The sequence below is a fragment of the Amblyomma maculatum genome, chromosome 3, assembly GCF_055883805.1.
Source record: "Amblyomma maculatum isolate TAMU_Amacu chromosome 3, ASM5588380v1, whole genome shotgun sequence".
NCBI classification, from domain to species: domain Eukaryota; kingdom Metazoa; phylum Arthropoda; class Arachnida; order Ixodida; family Ixodidae; genus Amblyomma; species Amblyomma maculatum.
Genome location: NC_139346.1, coordinates 57,473,481 through 57,492,360, shown reverse-complemented (window position 1 = coordinate 57,492,360; position 18,880 = coordinate 57,473,481). Strand labels below are relative to the sequence as shown.

At 48.4% G+C, this 18,880-nt stretch overlaps 1 protein-coding gene across 1 annotated transcript in view; it reads left to right on the top strand.

Annotated features, from left to right (window-relative positions):
* Positions 1 to 18,880, top strand: part of LOC146194816 (monocarboxylate transporter 9-like) — a 104,033-nt gene that overhangs the window by 7,299 nt on the left and 77,854 nt on the right. Inside the window, exon 4 of the mRNA XM_084596646.1 lies at positions 2,081 to 2,154. Coding sequence (XP_084452772.1) covers positions 2,081 to 2,154 — 74 coding nt within the window. The remainder of the gene's footprint in view (positions 1 to 2,080; positions 2,155 to 18,880) is intronic.

The following is an 18,880-nucleotide window of genomic DNA, read 5'->3' as shown; positions in this document are numbered from 1 at the left end:
TTATTTGGAGCCGAATACATACCACTACAGACTTACTCAGCACAACATATGCGTTTATGGCGACTCAAGGTTATTTATAAATAGGTATCTATATGACTTTCAATTTATTGCTTTCGTTTTTACGTCTTAGGCTTGTCTATGAAAAAGCTCTGCTAGCAAAGTGATGCTGTAGCGAATCGTATCAGCTCCACAGCAGTTTGGTGAAACAACACCACAGCAACAGTTGCTTTCTCTGTACTCAACGTGCAATCAGAGACCTATTGTCAAATATTTCAATCCGGAAAAATTCAAATATCGGGCCAGATGGAGTTCGGGATTTTCTTTTCTTTACAACCTTCTAGATTTAAGGATAAGAAACATTTACACTAACTCTTTGCACATTACAATTTTATCATCAAAATAAATCACAACATATCCCAGATAACCCGAAACTTATCGTCTATAAAAAACGAGAACGTCACCTGCGCGATTATTTATACCGACAATATTGTAGAGGTTCTGGTATCCTTGAACCAAGTGTCGCGAGTTATAGCCATTTGCTGCAACCGAGTCGCTGCTGGTGCTTCGATTTTGGATAGTTTCCGCGTTTTTCGCAGCCTGCTAGTCGTGCTTATCGTTGCTTGATGGTCGCAGCAACCTGTATGGCAAGAAGCGGCCTTTCTCTTCAGGAATAATGTCTTCATCTACCCCAAGCAGCTTTTTTTTTATCATACCGCTTGGTGGATTCGCGCGACACTATGACCGTGGCCCTCGTGCATACTCGCTCAGTGTGTAGCATATTTACCTGGGCTTAATAAAGGAGCAGCGCAAGTGAAACTTTATGAAGACGGCAATATTTAGTGCACAGCGCGAGACAGTGTGCTAAGTTAACGCGAGGCGTAATTCGGTTACCGTTATAGAGCATTGCTCTCATGCCACGAGAGGTGAAGATGATCAGTTTGTTCTGGGGCACTTCAGAACCCAGTTACATCAGTTGCGAGGCGCAGATGATAATTGCGCATGCGCATTACCTAGCTTACGCATATTTATTTTTATTTATTGATGCACAGTGCAGCCACTGCTGAGCCTATTCCAAGAATTGCTTGAAGAAAATACATAAGAATATAGCAACTTACAAAGCAAACTTAACATATTTATACACATACTGGACACAACATGGTACAGACACTGAAAAAATGAAAAAGAGAATGAACCAATACACAATAAGCACAACGCAAAAAAAAAAGAAATTGTAGGGCATAAATAGCTAATAAAAATATGCCCAATGCAAGTGACTATTGTAGCAGGAATTGTGTTCAATTTTCGATTGTCCGCGGGCAAAAGTTGTATATAAAATATTTTTTGGCGAAGTTCTGATATATTACGAAATGTTTTATATTGTAATAATATTTACTTTATGATTTAATTCAAATTTCAATATCTTAATAAGTACTACTACAACTAATATGTAATAATACATGGAAATGAAAACAATGTTTTTATTCACAGTGCGAGAGTAAGTGGAATGCTCGAAGACAGATGACCTTGAGGTTTGGCATGAAAGATGTGGAACTTACGCTCCAAAGCACATATTTTTTTCATTCAAACGCTATACATTGCCGTGCTCAGCGGCGCCACTGAATGGTGGTCCGTACTGTGTATATCGCATTGCGACTCAAACTGGCTTTCTCAAAAAGTAACCTCGAAATTTGTAGTTTCACCCACATTCAATCCAGCCCAAAACATCGAACGCAGGTAGCTATGTGTAGCCAATGTGTTAATTGTCTGTTACACCGAACAATGTTAAACAGCAGACGCAGCCCCGCAAAGACGGTGTGCACATTGACAGTCCATTTTCGCAATTTGTGCACTTTTGGAATACTGTGTTATTAATAAAGCTCAAGCTCATAATAAGTCGAAAGACGCATTTGTTTGTGGAGGGGGGGGGGGAGGAAGGGGGGATATTGTCATGTCACTGTTCGCTATGCTGTGAATAACAAATTAGGCTTCGAAAGCAATTCTTTTTCTAATGGAAGGGAGTAGATGCTGAATAAATGATGGGAGTGCGCATTCATTTCTTTTTGGTTTCTTCCTCACGCAGGGTACTTCAGGGATGCTCAAGGTTCATACGACAACTTCTACCGGATTATAGGAGCTATATACTTATTCATCGCTGTGCTCTTCGCTTTGTTTTATTACTGCATTGAAAGAAACAAGCGCAAAAATTCTCTTCAAAGCGTCAACATCTGTTTTCTAGAAGATAGTCAAAACCGCAGAGATTCTTCGTAGTTTTTGCTTCAATGCTCCAAAGGAATGGCTAGTAGATTAACTGGGTCTAGTTTTGTACATTTTCCTCCCTGCCACGTTGAAAGGTAAAGGATACGTGTTCGAAAAAGCTTGTAATTGGCGTGGCAAGCACATTTGACCCCTTCCAAACGAGGAATCACTGTGGCAGACGTTTCAATCTATTCATCGGCGTCATGCCAAAAACAAACAGTGGCGATTTCATAGCACAGTGTTTTCAATTACACAGTTTCTTCAATACTTTGTCATCATTAGAGCTTAAGCTCATAACGGGTCAAAGGACCATTTGTTTTCTTTGGGGCATATTATCAAGTCACCGTTCACTATGCTGGTAATAGCAAATTAGGCTAATTAGACACTTTATTTCCTAATCTATGGACTAATTTATTTATATTATACAGAGATATATGTGCATTCTAACGACAATATTAGCAAGGTTTTGGAGGCCAGCTTCCAAAATTATTGCTAGCAGCTGCTACCTTTAGTATAAATTAAAAGGCCACAAAATGCAGCCGCGTCAACAGCCGTCACAACTTGATGATTCCACAAATAAAGTGTGGTGCGATGCTTCTGTTTCCTTTTTTCAATACGAATCTCATAATCTGCACCGTTCTGCTATTGACCCAAAGTGATGGTAAGAGGAAACTTCATGGTATGCATGACAAGTTTGAAATGACTCGTTAGAGAATTTCGCATTTTATTCTCTTTCACAGATTCCTATTTTTTTGCTGGAAGATAAGCAAGTATCACATTTCTAAAAAGAAGTCAAAATGTCTATTTTTCATAAGCTGAATTTCTTTCAAAGCACGAACATTTTCAACGAGAATAATTTCAGCAAAACTATATTTCGGATGTCACAAGATTCCAGAGAAAATCGACATAGCCGCTGCTGATCTGTCTGGACCCTTTTAGATTTTTTTCTACTTACTATCGAGAACACAACATGCTTGTACTGCATGGCACACATAACTATTTGATGCCAGCGAAGAATACAAGAAACACGTTACTAAGAATTACAGAAGCGGATCACACCCATTGAATATTTCATAACTGTATCTTACGGCAATTCATAGAGGCATCAAAATTTACTATGGTGTCCAAGAATAACCATCGCAACGATGAGTCAATGAAATGTCCAATCGATCATTGGTCTCGATCGGCCGCGGATAGGATTCCCGCCACAGATGTCACGTTTATGCGGACGCTTTACACAAGCCTCTTTATGCGGTGTGGTATCAGTGCACTCTAAACAATCCCCCGTGGGCGCAAATTATTATTGGGTTACATTGCGTTATCCCCACTAGCCGACATTGATTTGGAACGTTGAACCACACAAAGCAAACCAACCTTAAACCATAATCGCAGCAAAACGAAACATGGTATACTAGATGATAAATACAGAACATGTCAACAAACGCTGCACTCACAACTTATTTCCCTGGTAACAGGGTTTGCTAAATATATTCTTGGCCGGGATCTTTTCGATGGAGGCGAAAAGCAAGGCGCCCGTGTGCTGTGCGATGTCAGTGCACGTTAAAGAACCGCAGGTGGTCGAAATCTCCCGAGTCCTCCACTACGGCGTCTCTCATAGCCTGAGTTGCTTTGGGACGTTAAACCCTACAAACCAACCAACCAATCTTCGAATCCGTGCCCCAAAGATATTTAACCACGTGTCAATGTAACACCAGAAAGATCTTACCTTTTTGCCAAGAAAATGTCGTGTTCGGATAAAAACAACCCATCGCTAATAGACTTATCGCTTCTTTTCCTCATCTTTAGTAATAATAATAAATGCAACACGGGAAACAAAACACGTAATACCTGTCACACTTGCTAAGGGACACGTGTACGGCGGCGTAAGAAAACATATGAAGGTGCGAGTGAAAGTAGAAAGAGAGAAAGGGGTGCCGTATTGGAGGGTTTCGGAGTAATTTCGATCTCCTGGGGATCTTCAACGTGCGTTGCCTACATCGAAACGCAGCCGCCGGCGGTCGGGGCCTCCAGTAGTTCTCGTGCGGTTATATTATTGTTCCTCGTCCGTGTGCTGTGCGATGTCAGCGCACGTTAAAGATCCCCAGGTGCTCCAAATTACTCCGTAGCCCTCCACTACGGCTCCTCTTTCTCTCTTTCCACTGTCATTCCCACCTTCCTCTCTTCCCTTACGGCGTGGTTCGGGTGTCCACAGAGCCAGTGTGACAGTTACTGCACCTTTCCCTTCCTGTGAACCAATTTAACTTAACTTAACTGCCTAAACCTCTATTGCTTTCGAGCCCCGTTGGGGTGGTGCAGTGGTAAGACGCCCGACTACTGTGCCGTAGTACCCGGGCTCGAACCCGACCTCGGCGGCTGCGTTTCGATGGACGAGAAACGAAGTGGTGTCCGTGCGCTGTGCAATGTCAACGCACGTTAAAGATCCCCAGGTGGTAGAAATTACTCCCTAGCTCTCCACTACGGTTCTTCTTTCTCGCTTTCCACTTTCACTCCCACCTTCCTCCCTTCCCTTGCGGCGCGGTTGAGGTGTCCACAGAACACACGTGAGAGTGTTACCGCGCCTTTTCCTTCCTATAAATCAATCAATCCTCTATTGCCTTCGTTACCTCGCATACACTTCCTGCATGACTCGTAATGCACAACGAAATTCCGCACTTCTTTTGTTGCTACCGACAATGTCATTAACACGTCGGCCACCTTTAGCTGATATATTTTCCGCGCGTAATTGTCGCATAACGCGAAGAATGTTTTTCGGCTTTTATGGTGGTTATGGTAGAGGTAATTTGTTGTATATACAAAAGAAAAAAAAAGATGTTGCTTTCCAAACTGTGCCCTTGTATCTTCGGATGGGAACAAGAAATTGATTTGGAAGACGTCCACCATACCCTTTATGAATGGTACTTCAGGAGTGGTCTGCGAGATGGTATACAGTCTTGAGCAATATGAGCTATAACAAAGTTTCAGAATTCATTTATTGATTACTCGATAATTTTCTTTGACAACAACAGATTATTTATTCTTTTAGGAGGCTTCCTTTCGATGCATAAAATCCATAGGTCGCCATTATATTGAATAGAGAAATACATGTTCGCAACTTCGTGCAAAGACTTTAGGTTTCGTTTGGTTTGCGGGGTTTAACGTCCCAAAGTGACTCAGGCTATGAGAGACGCCGTAGTGGAGGCCTCCGGAAATTAGACTACCTTGGGTTCTTTAACGTGCACTGACATCGCACAGCACACGGGAGCCTTGCTTTTCGGCTCCATCGAAAAGCTGCCGCCAAGACTGGGATTCGATCCAGCGTCCTTGGGCACAGTAGTTGAGCGCCGTAACCACTGCGCCACCCGGCGGCTTTATGACTCATAATGCCCATGACTGTACCTGTGGAAAACCGCCTGCTCGTCAGACTGGCAAATGTGTCGAAAACCGACCCGGGCAGCGCCGAATAACTTTAAAGACCAAAGAAAGTCTGCATTTTGTTACGTATTGCGAGTCATGCGGGATGTCTGCACTGCGTTTCGCCAGCGCAATAATTCTAGGAAGGAGTAAGGATGTAACGACACGAGACCTCCTGGAGGCCTGTCACAAACGGAGGAGAAGCGATAATTGTATTAGCCATGTGTTAATTTTAAACGCACGTCGGAATGTTGCCTTTTCTTCGCAAAAAAAAACTGCAGTTTTCGGCTGTTACTTTGGCACGTGGTTGTAGTACTCTCCGTAGGGCGCAGACGCGAACAACCTTCATATCTAGCAAGCCCACTTATTTACTAAGGTAGCCGTGAGCGCAGCCTTCGTCCGTCTTCTCTATCTTCCTCCATCGTGGGATCCCCTCCGCGGTTACTTAGTGGTTAAGATGGCCTGGTATCATTCCGGAATGCCCAGGTTCGAACCCGGCCGCCGGTGGCTGCATTTCGATTTGGGAGAAACGTAAAGGCATCCGTGTCTTGTGGGACTCAGTGCACGTTCAAGATCGCCAGGTGGTGGCAATATCTGGAGCCCTCCACTACAGCGTCTCTCATAACACCTTACTCGCTTCGGGACGTTGAGGAGGAGGAGGAAGAACATTTATTTCCGCCGAATATGGTGCAGCAGCCACCTACGAGTCCGCACGCAGGCGTCTGGGGAGGCAGTCTGTCACACCGTGGCCAGAGGACACCCGGCCTCGTCTAGGAGAAGAGGTCTTCAGCCTCGGCCGCCAGGCGGACGGCGAATCGCTGTGTTTTTTCGTCGGAGCTTCTTAGCGTGGTCTCCCATTCATCGCTAGTTTTAATCGCGTTGCGCCCTGGGGCACGAACGCATCTCCATATTATATGATCTAATGTTGCCACGTGGCCGCAAAATTTACAAATTTCGGTTTCTGCACCGTCCCTCTTCCGCCCTCTGGTACCCGTCCAACTCCTCCACAGGGGCGAAAAGAAATTTCGAGCTTGGAGTCTTCTCCAGTCGTACGATTCCTTTTTACTCAGGGATCTAACCGGTGGCGGATTTATCCTCCGGTCTTTCTTCAAGTTGTCGGTTACATCCCTAAAGGTACCTATACATTCTTTGGTTTTAGATGTTGTGGAGGCGTCCGCAGCACCCCGAGGTAGCGAGGAGCGGGCGAGCATGTGGGCAGCCTCGTTGCCGGCGAGACCGGCGTGTGCTGGGGTCCAGATTATGGTCACGCTTTCGGCGAGAGACGACTCGTTCAGAAGTTTTGCAGCACGATTGCTGACTCTACCCTTGATAAAATTTCTAACCGCCGCTTTGCTATCGCTGATGACGTGTTTCACGCCTGGTCGTGAAATGGCAATGGCTATTGCAATCTCCTCCGCCTCCACCGGCGGTAGATCTCGATTTCTTTCTATTCCTATGGCGATCCCAGTGTCCAATAGGGCGACCGAGGTTACGTCGCCTTCTTTCCCGATCGCTGCATCGGTGTAGGCGACCGATCCCGGCGGGAGTTTGTCCAATTTGTTAGCGAGGTGCTTAGCTCTGCTTTTCCTCCTCCCCTCGTCGTGTACGGGGTGCATGTTCTTCGGTATGGGCGAGACGTATAGATGCTTTCTGATTTCTCGATCTATGCTTTCTTTGACACTTTCGCCTTCCCCGGGCGCTAGTAGGTTTACCCAATCGAGGATTTGCCTACCCGCCGCCGTTCCTGCGAGTCGCTCTCTCTGGGACAGCCTGACCGCCGCAGCCAGCTCTTTCCACTCATTATGCAACCCCATTTTCTCTAGAATGTCGTTAGAAGTAGTTATGGGGAGTCCTAGAGCGCACTTCGTGCATCTCCTAATTATGGTGTTTAATTTGTGTTCTTCGGTCTTGTTGATATTTAGGAAGGGAGTCGCGTAGCACATTCTGCTCGTGACAAAAGCTTGTACGAGTCTGAGTCTACTAGCCTCCTCACGGAGGCTAGTAGACTCCTTCTGTTGGACGTCTTCTTAAATACTCTGACTACGAGCTCCGCCTGATCTTTTAATTTCTTAATCAGGCTTTTGTTACTACCTCTGCGGTTGATAATCATACCTAATATTCTAATTTCATCTACTTTCCGGACTTCGTTTCTGTTGACTTTAACTTTGATATCTGGAGTTATCTTCCCACTACTGCTGGTCATTACCAGGAGCTCCGATTTTTCTGGCGAACAGCATAGACCTACGTCCTCTGCGTGATAGCTGATTATATTTGCTGCCTCTTGGAGCCTGGATGTGATGTACGAGTCGTTCCCTTCGCACATCCAGACGGTCACATCATCCGCGTAGATGCTTAGTTTTAAGTCATCGAGATGGCCAAGCTTACTGGGGAGCTTCCTCATTACGCTGTTAAAAAGGAAAGGTGAGAGCACAGCCCCCTGCGGAGTGCCTCTGTTACCCAGCGGGAACTCCTCCGAACATAAGCCCTGAAAGCTGATGATCGCCGTCCTGTCTCGCAGGAATGATCTAATGTAGTTGTAGGTTCTTTCGCCTACTCTAAGCTCAGCGAGCCCGTCGAGAATGGCGTCGTGACTGACGTTGTCAAAAGCTTTCTTAAGGTCTAAGCCTAGAATAGCTTTCGTATTTTTTTTCCTGAAGTCTCTGACAACATCGTTATGTAGTCTGAGCATGGTATCTTGCGTACAAAGGCCGGGCCTAAATCCGACCAATTCAGCCGGCCACGCATGATTCTCTTCGGTGTATTTGGTTAGCCTCCTCTGAATAACTTTCTCAAGTAGTTTGCCTACGCAGGATGTTAGTGATATTGGGCGAAGATTCTCCAAGCCCGGTGGTTTTCCCTGCTTGTGGATTAGGGTGATCTTAGCCCTCTTCCACTCTTGGGGTACTTGACCACTCTCCCACACCTGATTTAAATATTTGGTTAGGGCATTGATCGATTCGTCGTCCAGATTTGCGAGCATCTTGTTATTAACGAGGTCCGGCCCGGGGACCGAGCGTCTTTTTAGGCCGGGACGTTGAAGTCCATAAAGCAACCACCCAACCAGCTTTTATGAAATAGCGTTTCTTTGCAGATACGGTGATTCAAGGTTGTGACCAACTAGCCGAGAAAAGCGGTTCACTCAAACAAAATAGTCTTCGTTCTATTTATTAGTTAACTTACGACACACTTCTTCCCAAACTGCAAACTCTAGAAATATAACAATCGTTTAAGGTGACCTCTCTCCAAGATTAGAATATCAGTAGTAACCAATTTTATAAACGTGTAGGTGCAGGTGTATGAACCAGGGACTTTTCACATGCAAAGCCAGTGCTCTTTATTTTTCAACATGGTATTCATTACAGTGAACAATGATCTACGTAGAGATAATAAAGAAAGCATTTTAAGATCAGCACGAAACTCTATAAGGCGTACTTAGGCAGTTAAGGTCTACAAAAGAGGCAATGCAGTTCATATCGATCACTAAGAGTGAGTGCTATTCTGGTTGAAACTTAGCCTCTGCATACACTTTTTTTGAATGAACAATCCCACAAAAGTGTCCCTTGCGAAACAACACATTCGCAATGTCAGTCCACATCGCGTTTTCCAGATGCTGTGCGATCCATTAAGATATATGTACAGAAGGCTCAAAACCTGAGTGAAATAGGGTATTCATATAGAGTGAGGTGAAAATAATAATAATAATAATTGGTTCACAGGAAGGGAAAGGCGCATTATATTTCACACTTGCTTCTGGATGGCACCTATCCACGAAGTTAGGGAAGGGAGGAAGATGGAAGTGAAAGAGAGAGAAAGGCGAGTCGTATTGTGGAAGGCTATGGAGTAATTTCAACCATTCGGGGATCATTAACGTGCACTGACATCGCAGAGCCCACGGGCGCCTCTTCCTTCCGTCCCCATTGAAATGCAGCCACCGGCGGAGTAGATTGAACCCGGGTACTCCGGCCCCGGGGCAGTCGTTAAGAGGCCTGTGGGCCTCTTAACGACTGCCCATCGTGCGTGGCAGAGTGCGGTGTCCAATTCAGTCTTTTAAGGAGCAGCTTATACAGCTTATTAGGCTCAAACGCAGTCGGCTTCGTATAGTTGTCGGCACAGAGTGTAGGAATCAATCGGTGACTGCATAAAAACCTCGCACGATACTAGTTTCCCATTCTATCGATTTGCGACTGATAAACGTTTGCTAGGCGATGATGAGTTAATAACGTAATTTCAAATAACAATGAATAACTGAATTTAAAAAATCAATAAACGTAAAGAATTTGGAAAGGCGGTTAAAATGTAACAAACTGCTGAAAATGAAAATACAATGCTTAAGAAAGCCAGCTAAGAAATTGTAGTGCGTGCAATCAATCAATATTGAATTGAAACAAATAAAAATTAAGAAACTGGAAAAACATTTTGAGTAAAGGGTGCCAAAATGCTCAGACTGAATGTAAAACTCGTATCAATGTTGATAAAAGAAATTTAAAATGTATATTGGTCAAATAACAAAAATACTTAGAAAATCAAACATTGCAAAAACATTGCATGGGTTTAAGCATGGCTTGAACATAGTGATAGAGCGAAAGCCGCGTGTGTTGCAGTGATAGCCTCAACCACTTTCCCCACAAGTTCAGCTCAGATCGACGACTGCAGTTGGGAATTTTCAACATGTTAGCTGAACTAGTTTAAGCCCATAGGACAGCACAAGTTACCCGCTTGTCACGAAGCGTTGCGGGACACGTAATTCTCAACAAGATCCACATACATCTCACTGAGGAGGTGTGCGCAACATCCCATTTATCGGCTGGCATTACTAGCAGCCTAGTTGATAAACCTGTGCGATGTCAGTGCACGTTAAAGTACCCCAGGTGGTCAAAATTTCCGGAGTCCTCCACTACGGCGTCCTTCACAGCCTGAGTCGCTTTGGAACGTTAAACCCCACAAACCAAACCACACCAAACCAATAGCCAAAAACATGCTACCAGGCAGACATGATTCCCGCAACGAGAAAAGGGCACAGACCCTTGAGATACAGTACAAAGACGATCCGCAAGCAGTGTACGTAGATTGAGCTCAACACATCAAAGACGGAGCACACGTGGCATGTATGGCCACTCCAAAGTCAACCTTCATTCACGCCATAACATTTCTTGCTAGCTCCATATGCGAGGCAGAGGAAGTAGCTATCGCACCAAGACTGTTCTACGCGACTCAAAGAGTGCAGTTCAGAAAATTCTGTAAGCGCACTCGCGACGCGAATTCTGCGCAGCCGATCTGTTAATCACAACATCAATATCGTAAGGGTTCCGGCGCACACAGATAAACCTGGAAACGAAGGGGTCGATCGTGTAGCCCGAGGTTTAACCAACCGAGAGAAGGAGGATCTATCGGGAACGGATGCGCCTGTAGAGGTGCCGCGCACATACGCAGAGATAACAAACTTTTATCGCGAGCTACGATGCACGTACCCCGTTCCTCGCACAGATCTGGAACGGGATGCCTGCCACTACACTCAGACGCCTACAAACAAAGGCGATTATTAGCGCCTACTTATTATCGTTAATTATAAACGGAGAATAGAACCCTGCATGCCGGCACTGCGGTGACGGGACGCAGGCCACTCAGGACCCTATAATGTTGCTGTTATTGTTGTGGCTGTAAAAAAATTAAAAGGAAATGTACGGGCCTTCTACTGGCTCTGTCCCTGAGCCACCTCCGCTGCCTAGTGCAGACAGAAGAGAAAATAAAATATAGAAGGAAGAAACGGAAAGGAAAGAAGGAAAGGCACGCGCCGCAACAACAGCCGTCGTCCACCACCGAAGCAGTTGGGGCAGTAATGAAGGTCTACAACAGATAAACATTAGGTGGCAAGCAAGCCCCCGCCGAAGCGGCGGTGATCTATTTGTGCCAGCCCCTGCATGAGGAGATAGCATACACTGCGGAAATGCGCGAGTAATCCCCCTCCAAAGGCACTCTTGCCAGCTCCCTCATTGGAGGAATGGGACAAGCTGTTGGCCAGCCCAAGAAAAGCTAGTAGTAGTAGAAACATTTTAACAGAGGAGTTCGAGACGCGGAGGCTCCTGGGCCCCGCACTGCCCCACTACACTAAAACGTTCATGTTCCTACGGTTCATGACGACGGCAGCTCCGTCTGTGGCGGTCTTTTGCCGAACCGGGTCCTCAGAGCATAGCAGGGTCTCCCATTCCTCCCAGGTGGTGAAGTGCTCCAGACCCGGCGGGGGAGGCTCTGCCGGGCATTGGAATAGAATGTGGGCGAGGGTGGCAGTGCGGTTGTTGCAAAAAAGTGCAGGAGGGGTCGGTGAGAGTGGGGTGGTAACGGGACCTAATGTAAGGGAAAGGGAGGGTTCGCGTCTGGAGGCGGCGCCATAGTGTTTAGTGGTGATTGCTGAGGGAGGAGTGAGGTGGGGGTAGATCTGTCTCTCGACCCGCTAGGCCTGAGTCATCTCTTTAAACGTGTGCATTCACTCTCGGGAGAACTCCGACGTGGGCACAGCCTGTGCCCGGCGTATTAGACATCGGGCTAAGCTATTGGCGGCCTCGTTGCCAGGGTTCCCCGAGTGCGCAGGCACCCAGATAAGCTCCACGTGGCGGGGCGGGTTGGCAGTGGGCAAGGTCAGTATGCAAAAAGCAGAAACATGAACTCGTCCACGTGCAAAATTTAGTAGTGCAGTTTTTGAGTCTGTTAGTATATATCTTGCTTCCGTGTCGGCAATTACAAGTGTGATCGCTGCCTTCTCGGCCACTTCTGAGGACGTAACAGAGGGGAGGGGGAGAGTTGCAATGGACCGAAGGGACTGTTCATAGCGGCTGCCGCCGCCTCATCGCACGAGCATGAGGCGTCGACCCATACGGCATCCGCCTAGGAGCAGTAATATTTGTGCAGCGCCTTTGCCCGAGCTCAGCGGCGGAGATCGTGGGGTTGTGGATGGGAGTTTCGGGGAATGGGTTTGACAAGAAGGTTGGAGTGGATAGGGCGTGGGATAGAGAGGGGTGTGGCGTGGTTAGCTGGGATGTGAACATCGAGAGTTCTGAGGATGTGACGTCCAGTGCCAGTCTTTGTCAATCGGATATACTAAGTCTGTCTGTGGGCCTCCACAAGCTCCCCAACCGTAATGTGGAGACCCAGGTGAAGTAATTTCTCTGTTGAAGTGTTGAGGGGTAGGTGGAGGACGGTTTTTAAACATGGTACTAGGCATCGCGTCAATGGGAGCGTGTATAAAAATCGGCTGACGATAAAAGCATGAATGAGACGACATAGATCGTGCTCCCTCATGCCCCTAAGGTGGCCCGAAACTCTGCGAATGAGGTGCAAGATCGCACCTGTCACCCGCTTGAGTTTTTATATTTAGAGGCTTTTCTACTGTTGCTTTAAATATGAAGACCCAGGACCCGGAGAGTGTCCACCTCCGTAATGGGGCGATCATCAAAAGCAACGGTTATGGATGTGCTGGGAGGGTTGCGAGGAGGAGCTCGCACTTCTCTGGGAAGCATGAGAGTCCGATGCGTCGGGCGTGCTCTTCTGTTAATATGGCGGCGTTTTGTAGTGCCTTCTATGTCGCCATCACTGCTGTCGGTGGTCCACAACGTTATGTCGTCAGCGAGGGTGTGCTGGAGGTGTGGTATCGTGGTGAGTTCGCGGGCGAGTGAGATCATTATCGCATTGAACAAGAAAGGGTAGAGGACAGAGCCCTGGGGTGTACGACCCCTTTAAGGGAGTAAGGAGGTGATGTGTGTGGGCCGAAGTGGACCTCAGCAGTGCGGTTGTTAAGGAAAGCTCTGATATAGGTGTACGTACGCACATCCACATCAAGGCAGGAGAGGGCTGTCATGATCACGGTGTGATCAACACGATCAAATGCTTTAGATAAATCCAAAGCCAGGACGGCCTTTGTATGGCCCGGGATAGCCGGGTCAAAAATGTCGGTGGTGAGCTGCAGCATGGCATCCTGCTCGGAAAAACGGAGACGGAAGCCGACCATGCTGGGGGGGGGGGGGGTAGAGGTCATTGTCCGTCATGTTCTGAGTGAGTCTCGCCAACACGACGCGTTCGAAATGTTTTCCCAGAAACGAAGTGAGGGAGCTTGGTCGGAGGTTTGCTAGTGTGAGTGGTTTATTTGGTTTGGGAATAAATCTCTCATAGCCCTAGTTGCTTTGGGACGCTAAATCCCACAAACCAACAAACCAGCCATAACTTAGGCATGAAGCCAAGACTGGTGGAGGGTGCCTTCCGCCCAGCATTTGTTAAAGTAGTCCGCAATTTGGAGGATCGATTGATCATCCAGGTTGCGAAGCATGGAGTTGGAGATTTTGTCAATACCAGGAGCGGAAGAGCTGCGGAGAGTCAGGAGGGCTGCTCGGACCTCAGCTTCCGTAATCTCAACATCGAGAGTAGAATTTGATTGGCCTGTATAGAAAGGAAGGGGGTCGGATGTGCAGGGTGATGTACGTGTTTGTTTTAGGTTGTCCAAAAGGACGTCCGGGGTATAGTCCGTGTTGTATATGAGTCGAGTGACGTGATGTTGCGTAGCTGTTTTGGACTGTGTAGAGTCGATAAGATGTCGAAGGAGTTGCCAGGCTCGCTTGGCGGACAGATTGCCGGCCATGCTGTCACAAAACTGTTCTCAGTTGGACCGGCAGAGCTCCTCTGCATGATGGGTGATCTGTGACTGCAGTGCGGCCAGCCTCTATTTCAGCTTGCGGTTGTGTTTGTTCTTTTTGGAGCTCTCTAGGAGGCTGTGATAATCTTCCAAGAGGTGGGCGAGTCTAGAGTCTAATGTAGGAGTGTCCTGTGTTGTTTTGATGTGTTGGGTGTGTGTGGAGACACTGGTCATGAGTGAGCTCACCCATTGGTCGATATCTGTGATGGTTGAATCTATTTAGTCCATTCGCATTTTGCGGATGGCATTCCAGTTTGTTAGCTTGTGTGTAAGGAATTTTTGCTAGGCTGTGTAAACGGCACCGCGAGAAAGATAATGTATTGGTCGTAGCCTAGTGTATGATGTGTCCTGTTCCAGGTGATGTCCACGAGGTGGCGGCTGAGCGATGCTATTGCCGATTCGTGTGGGAGTGTGAAAATTATTGTGCACAGTGAGACGGAGCCCACGTACGAAGGACCAGAGGCGTTGCCCTCGGCTCGAGTTGGCCCGATAGCCCTAATTTGTGTGTGCACAATTGAAGTCCCCCCAATGATCTGCGAATCGTTGGTGATCTCGCAGGCGCGTTTGCAGTGAGTACATTGGGCGGGAGGTTGGATGGTATATGTTGGCTATAAAAATAGATGGCACAGTGTGTGTGCGTGATGTATATTTCGGTGATGACGCAATGCACGTCCACGTTATGTCATGGGTTTGAAATGTAAGCGAGCGGTGAAAGAGAGTAGTACATGCCTGAGGGGTAAGGATAGTATCGGAGTGAACTGAAACATGACTAGGGAGCGTGGCGGGTGAATTGGTGTCCTGTAGGAGGAGGATTCGGTGTGTGGGAGAAGTTGAAGGGAAGCGCGCTTGCCCCGGAAGCTGCGACAGTTCCATTGCAGGAGAGGTAACACGTTGCCACTAAAGGTTTGCCCCCCATATTGGAGCGTGGGGAGTTTGAGGATTGGGGGTTGGGGGAGGTACTAAGCTCATTTCTATACGTCTAGAGCATTCTGGTGAATAATTGTTCCATCTGCTGTTCAAATCGGTGGGTGAGCTGATCTATGATGTAGCTAAATTGTGCCTCGAAGCGCGCCTCCATTTCTTGTAATTTTGCGTTGTTTTTCTTCTAGGTTCCTGTGATCGTCTTGGGTGATCTGAGGGGATTCTGTTGCGCGTTTCTTTTTGGCGGGACGGGGTCGGGTTGACAGTTTGGTTGGCTAGGGACGGGTGATGAGAGGGCTTCTGTGGGATGGGATGAGTGAAGAGTGGTAGGAGAGTGTGGGGGAAGGGGTTGAGGGAATAAGCCAGTTTGTGTTAAAAGGGGTGGGAGAGCAGTGGTATGAGAGTGTGGGGGAGGGGTTGAGGGGATGAGGCAGTTTGCGTGGGAAGGGGTGGGGGAGCAGTGGTATGAGAAGGTGCTGGGATCAGGGGTGAGAGGCGGCTTACCTCCATCTTTAGGGCCCGTAGCTGCTCGTCTCTGGGATCCGCACTAGATTCGCTGCGTTTCTTGCCTGCAGCTCGGTCGGCCCATGAGAGTTCGTGGGACGCAGTAGATGGCTTTGAAGAGAGTCCTTCCTCAGGTGTGATCGTAATCTTGGGACACTGGAGCGATCTCTGGCATCGGTTTTCTCGCGTTGCTGTGGAGTGTCCTAGCGGAATGTGTTGGTTGATTGTCCAGCTTGGGTGACTCAGTGACCACGAGCCTTGCATCCAGCAGTACACGTCATGTGGGGCCCCTCATAGAGATTGCATACTGGCGTGCACTAAGGTGTGTTTTCTCGGGGGTGTGGAATGCCGCACCTGGGGCAGTTGCACGTGCGGGGTAGTGTGCAGACATCTGTTCGATTCCCTGGCTGTCTACAGTTAGTATACGCGTCCACATGGCTTCGGTATGGGGTGCACAGGTTCAAGCCGTCCTCCATATATAATTTTTGGGGCACTGGCCCTTGTCGAAAGGTGATAAGAATAGAGGTTGTGTTGCCCATCCTTCTGGCATCCACTATAGGGCCTGCGGGCTTCCTGTGACCAAGTCATCCAGGAGCTCAGTAGGGGTCGCTTTCCAGAATGCATTGCTAATTACCCCACGTACAGACCCGTCGGGGGGATCAATGTATGCCGCTACTGCATAGCTAGCGGCTTGGAGTTCGAGATTTGGTCTGGTGACAATAGCTATGGCATCTTATGGAATGGGCGTGCTCGTCGTGCACGTGTTATTAGGGTTAATGTGTATTTGTACATACCTTCTCTGGCGCCGAGAGCTCTGATATTGCGAGGAGAAAGGTGGACCGTAGTTGGCGAGCGGGAAGGGTGGTGAGTTGGAGGCCTCCTCTGGAGCGGAAAACCACCTTGAAATCAGTAGCCGGGAGTGAAGGCTGCTGTCGCGACCTTTGGGCCATTAGGCATGCAGCACGCAGCTTTTCTGCTAATCGAATCTGGGACGCGGCGGGTGGCAATGCGACTGTCGCGCTAGCGCTCACGGCGGCGTTCGAGCCGGCCGTCGAACCAGCGTTCATGGTGAGAGCTTCTCTTGACGGCGTTGTCTGGCAGGCAGCCCGTGTGGCCGGGACACTCAAAGTATGGGTCCAGTCCCGGGGATCGTATTTCCGCTGATCCAGGGCTTCACTTGGCACATGCACCTTCATATTTGCGGGTCCAGGCACAGGCGACGTTCGCAGATCAGAGACGGCGGCAGCCGCAGGGCCGAGGAGACAGCAGGCCCGACTTGACAGCCGCGGCTGCGCGAGGTTCGCCAGACGCAGACGTTTTTTCAGGGAACTGGAGCCCCGCTCGGGGCGATGGGTCGCGTTTTACGGCGAGGGGGGCCGGCGCTTGGTCTGGAAATCACCACACCGGGTCCACAGCGGTTGATGAATGTCCTCTGTTTGAAGACGCATCGGTGCTAGGCGCCACCGTAGCTTCCCATGCTCTCCCGATGTCGAGCTTGGCGTGCTGTCAGAGTTAGTGGGCTGGCGCCCGCTTTGCAACTTTCAAGTCTGGTAAACATCCGAAAAATGGTCCTACCGCTTGAAATATGGCACCAAGGGGATCCAGCAGATGATGTCTTCCAGGTCCGAATAAAATCCAGTGGCAAGAAAGCTTGGTCCGGTGAAATTGGTCAAAATTTGAGGAGCCAAAGTAACGCGCGTCCGCCTACGATCTGGTGTCACGTTAACCTCCAAGAAAAGCTACACAACTGGCCCTTGTCACGCGAGCTCAAGAGGTCGCCCCCAACTGGAGGCCACCCTGGACTCGCCCCAGCGCGAAATATTTCCTTTCACTGTGTGGTAATAAATGTTGTTACCACTGCCACCCACTTTTCAATCTGTGGTTTTTCACTATTCTTATTTAAATAATTAAATTGGTTCACAGGAAGAAAAAGGAGCAGTATCTGTCACATTTGGTCTCTGGACATCTGAACCGTGCCATAAGGGAGGGTACGAAGGTGGGAGTGAAAGTGTAAAGAGAGAAAGGGGAGCCGTAGGTGATGGTGGTGAAATGCTTTATTTGGTGGAGCCGCGAAATGCTCCTTACAAGGGCTGGGCCAGCTCCTGATCACTGGTAGTGGCCAGCAGGCAGTGCCTGACGGCGACCGCTTCAGACCAGTCGACCAGTCTCCTTTGTGGAGCCGGTTCTGAGCTGGAGACCGCGATCTTCCAAGCCTCGTTGTCCGTAAGGCGCCATTCGGCCAGTGGTTGAAACTCCGGGCATCTGAACATAATATGTTCGAATGTAGCTCTCAGGGCCTCGCAGAGGAAACATTCGGACTGATGCGTAGAGGGGGAGAAGAGTGCCAGCAGTGCTGGGGAGGGAAAGGTACGGGCTTGAAGGTGTCTCCATGTTATTTGTTGTGGTTTAGTTAAGGAGGGGTGTGGGGGCGGGTAGTGAAGTCTTTCAGACCGGTAGTGTAGTGTAATGTTGTAGGTGATCAGCCGATCTCTGGCACTGGCTAGGTCCTCGGTTTCTGTTGCTCGGTCGACGTATGCTCGAGCAGCAGAATTGGCCGCTTCGTTACCGGGGTTGCCCGAATGGGCTGGTACCCAGACAAGGTCTATGGGTCGGGGTGTTTGAACGTTGGTAGTTAAGATTTTGTGAGAGGCAGCATGTAGCTGGCCTCGGGCGAAATTTTGTATGGCAGTTTTAGAATCGCTGAGGATAAGGGTGGCAGTGGAAGAGACTATCGCGATGGCTATAGCGGATTCTTCCGCTTTTACGGACGTTCGGGTAATGGTAGAGGCTGATATGATGTGTTCGAAGCGGCTGGATACCGCGCATATCGCATAAGCTGAGCAGTGTGGATGTTCTGCGGCGTTCACGTAGATCGTGTCGGGTTCGTTCGCATGTGCTCTGTGTAGGGCACGTGCTCTTGCTTTCCGTCTGGCCTGGTTATGAAGGGGATGCATGTTTTTCGGAAGTGGCTGGACAGTGAGGTGATCGCGGACTGTCTTTGGAACTGCATAAGTTTTTACTGGAGGGGCACCTAACGGTCTAAGTTGGAGAAAGGAAAGAATGTGGCGACCAGTTGGGGTAGTGGAGAGCCGTCCTAGTTGGGCGATGCGG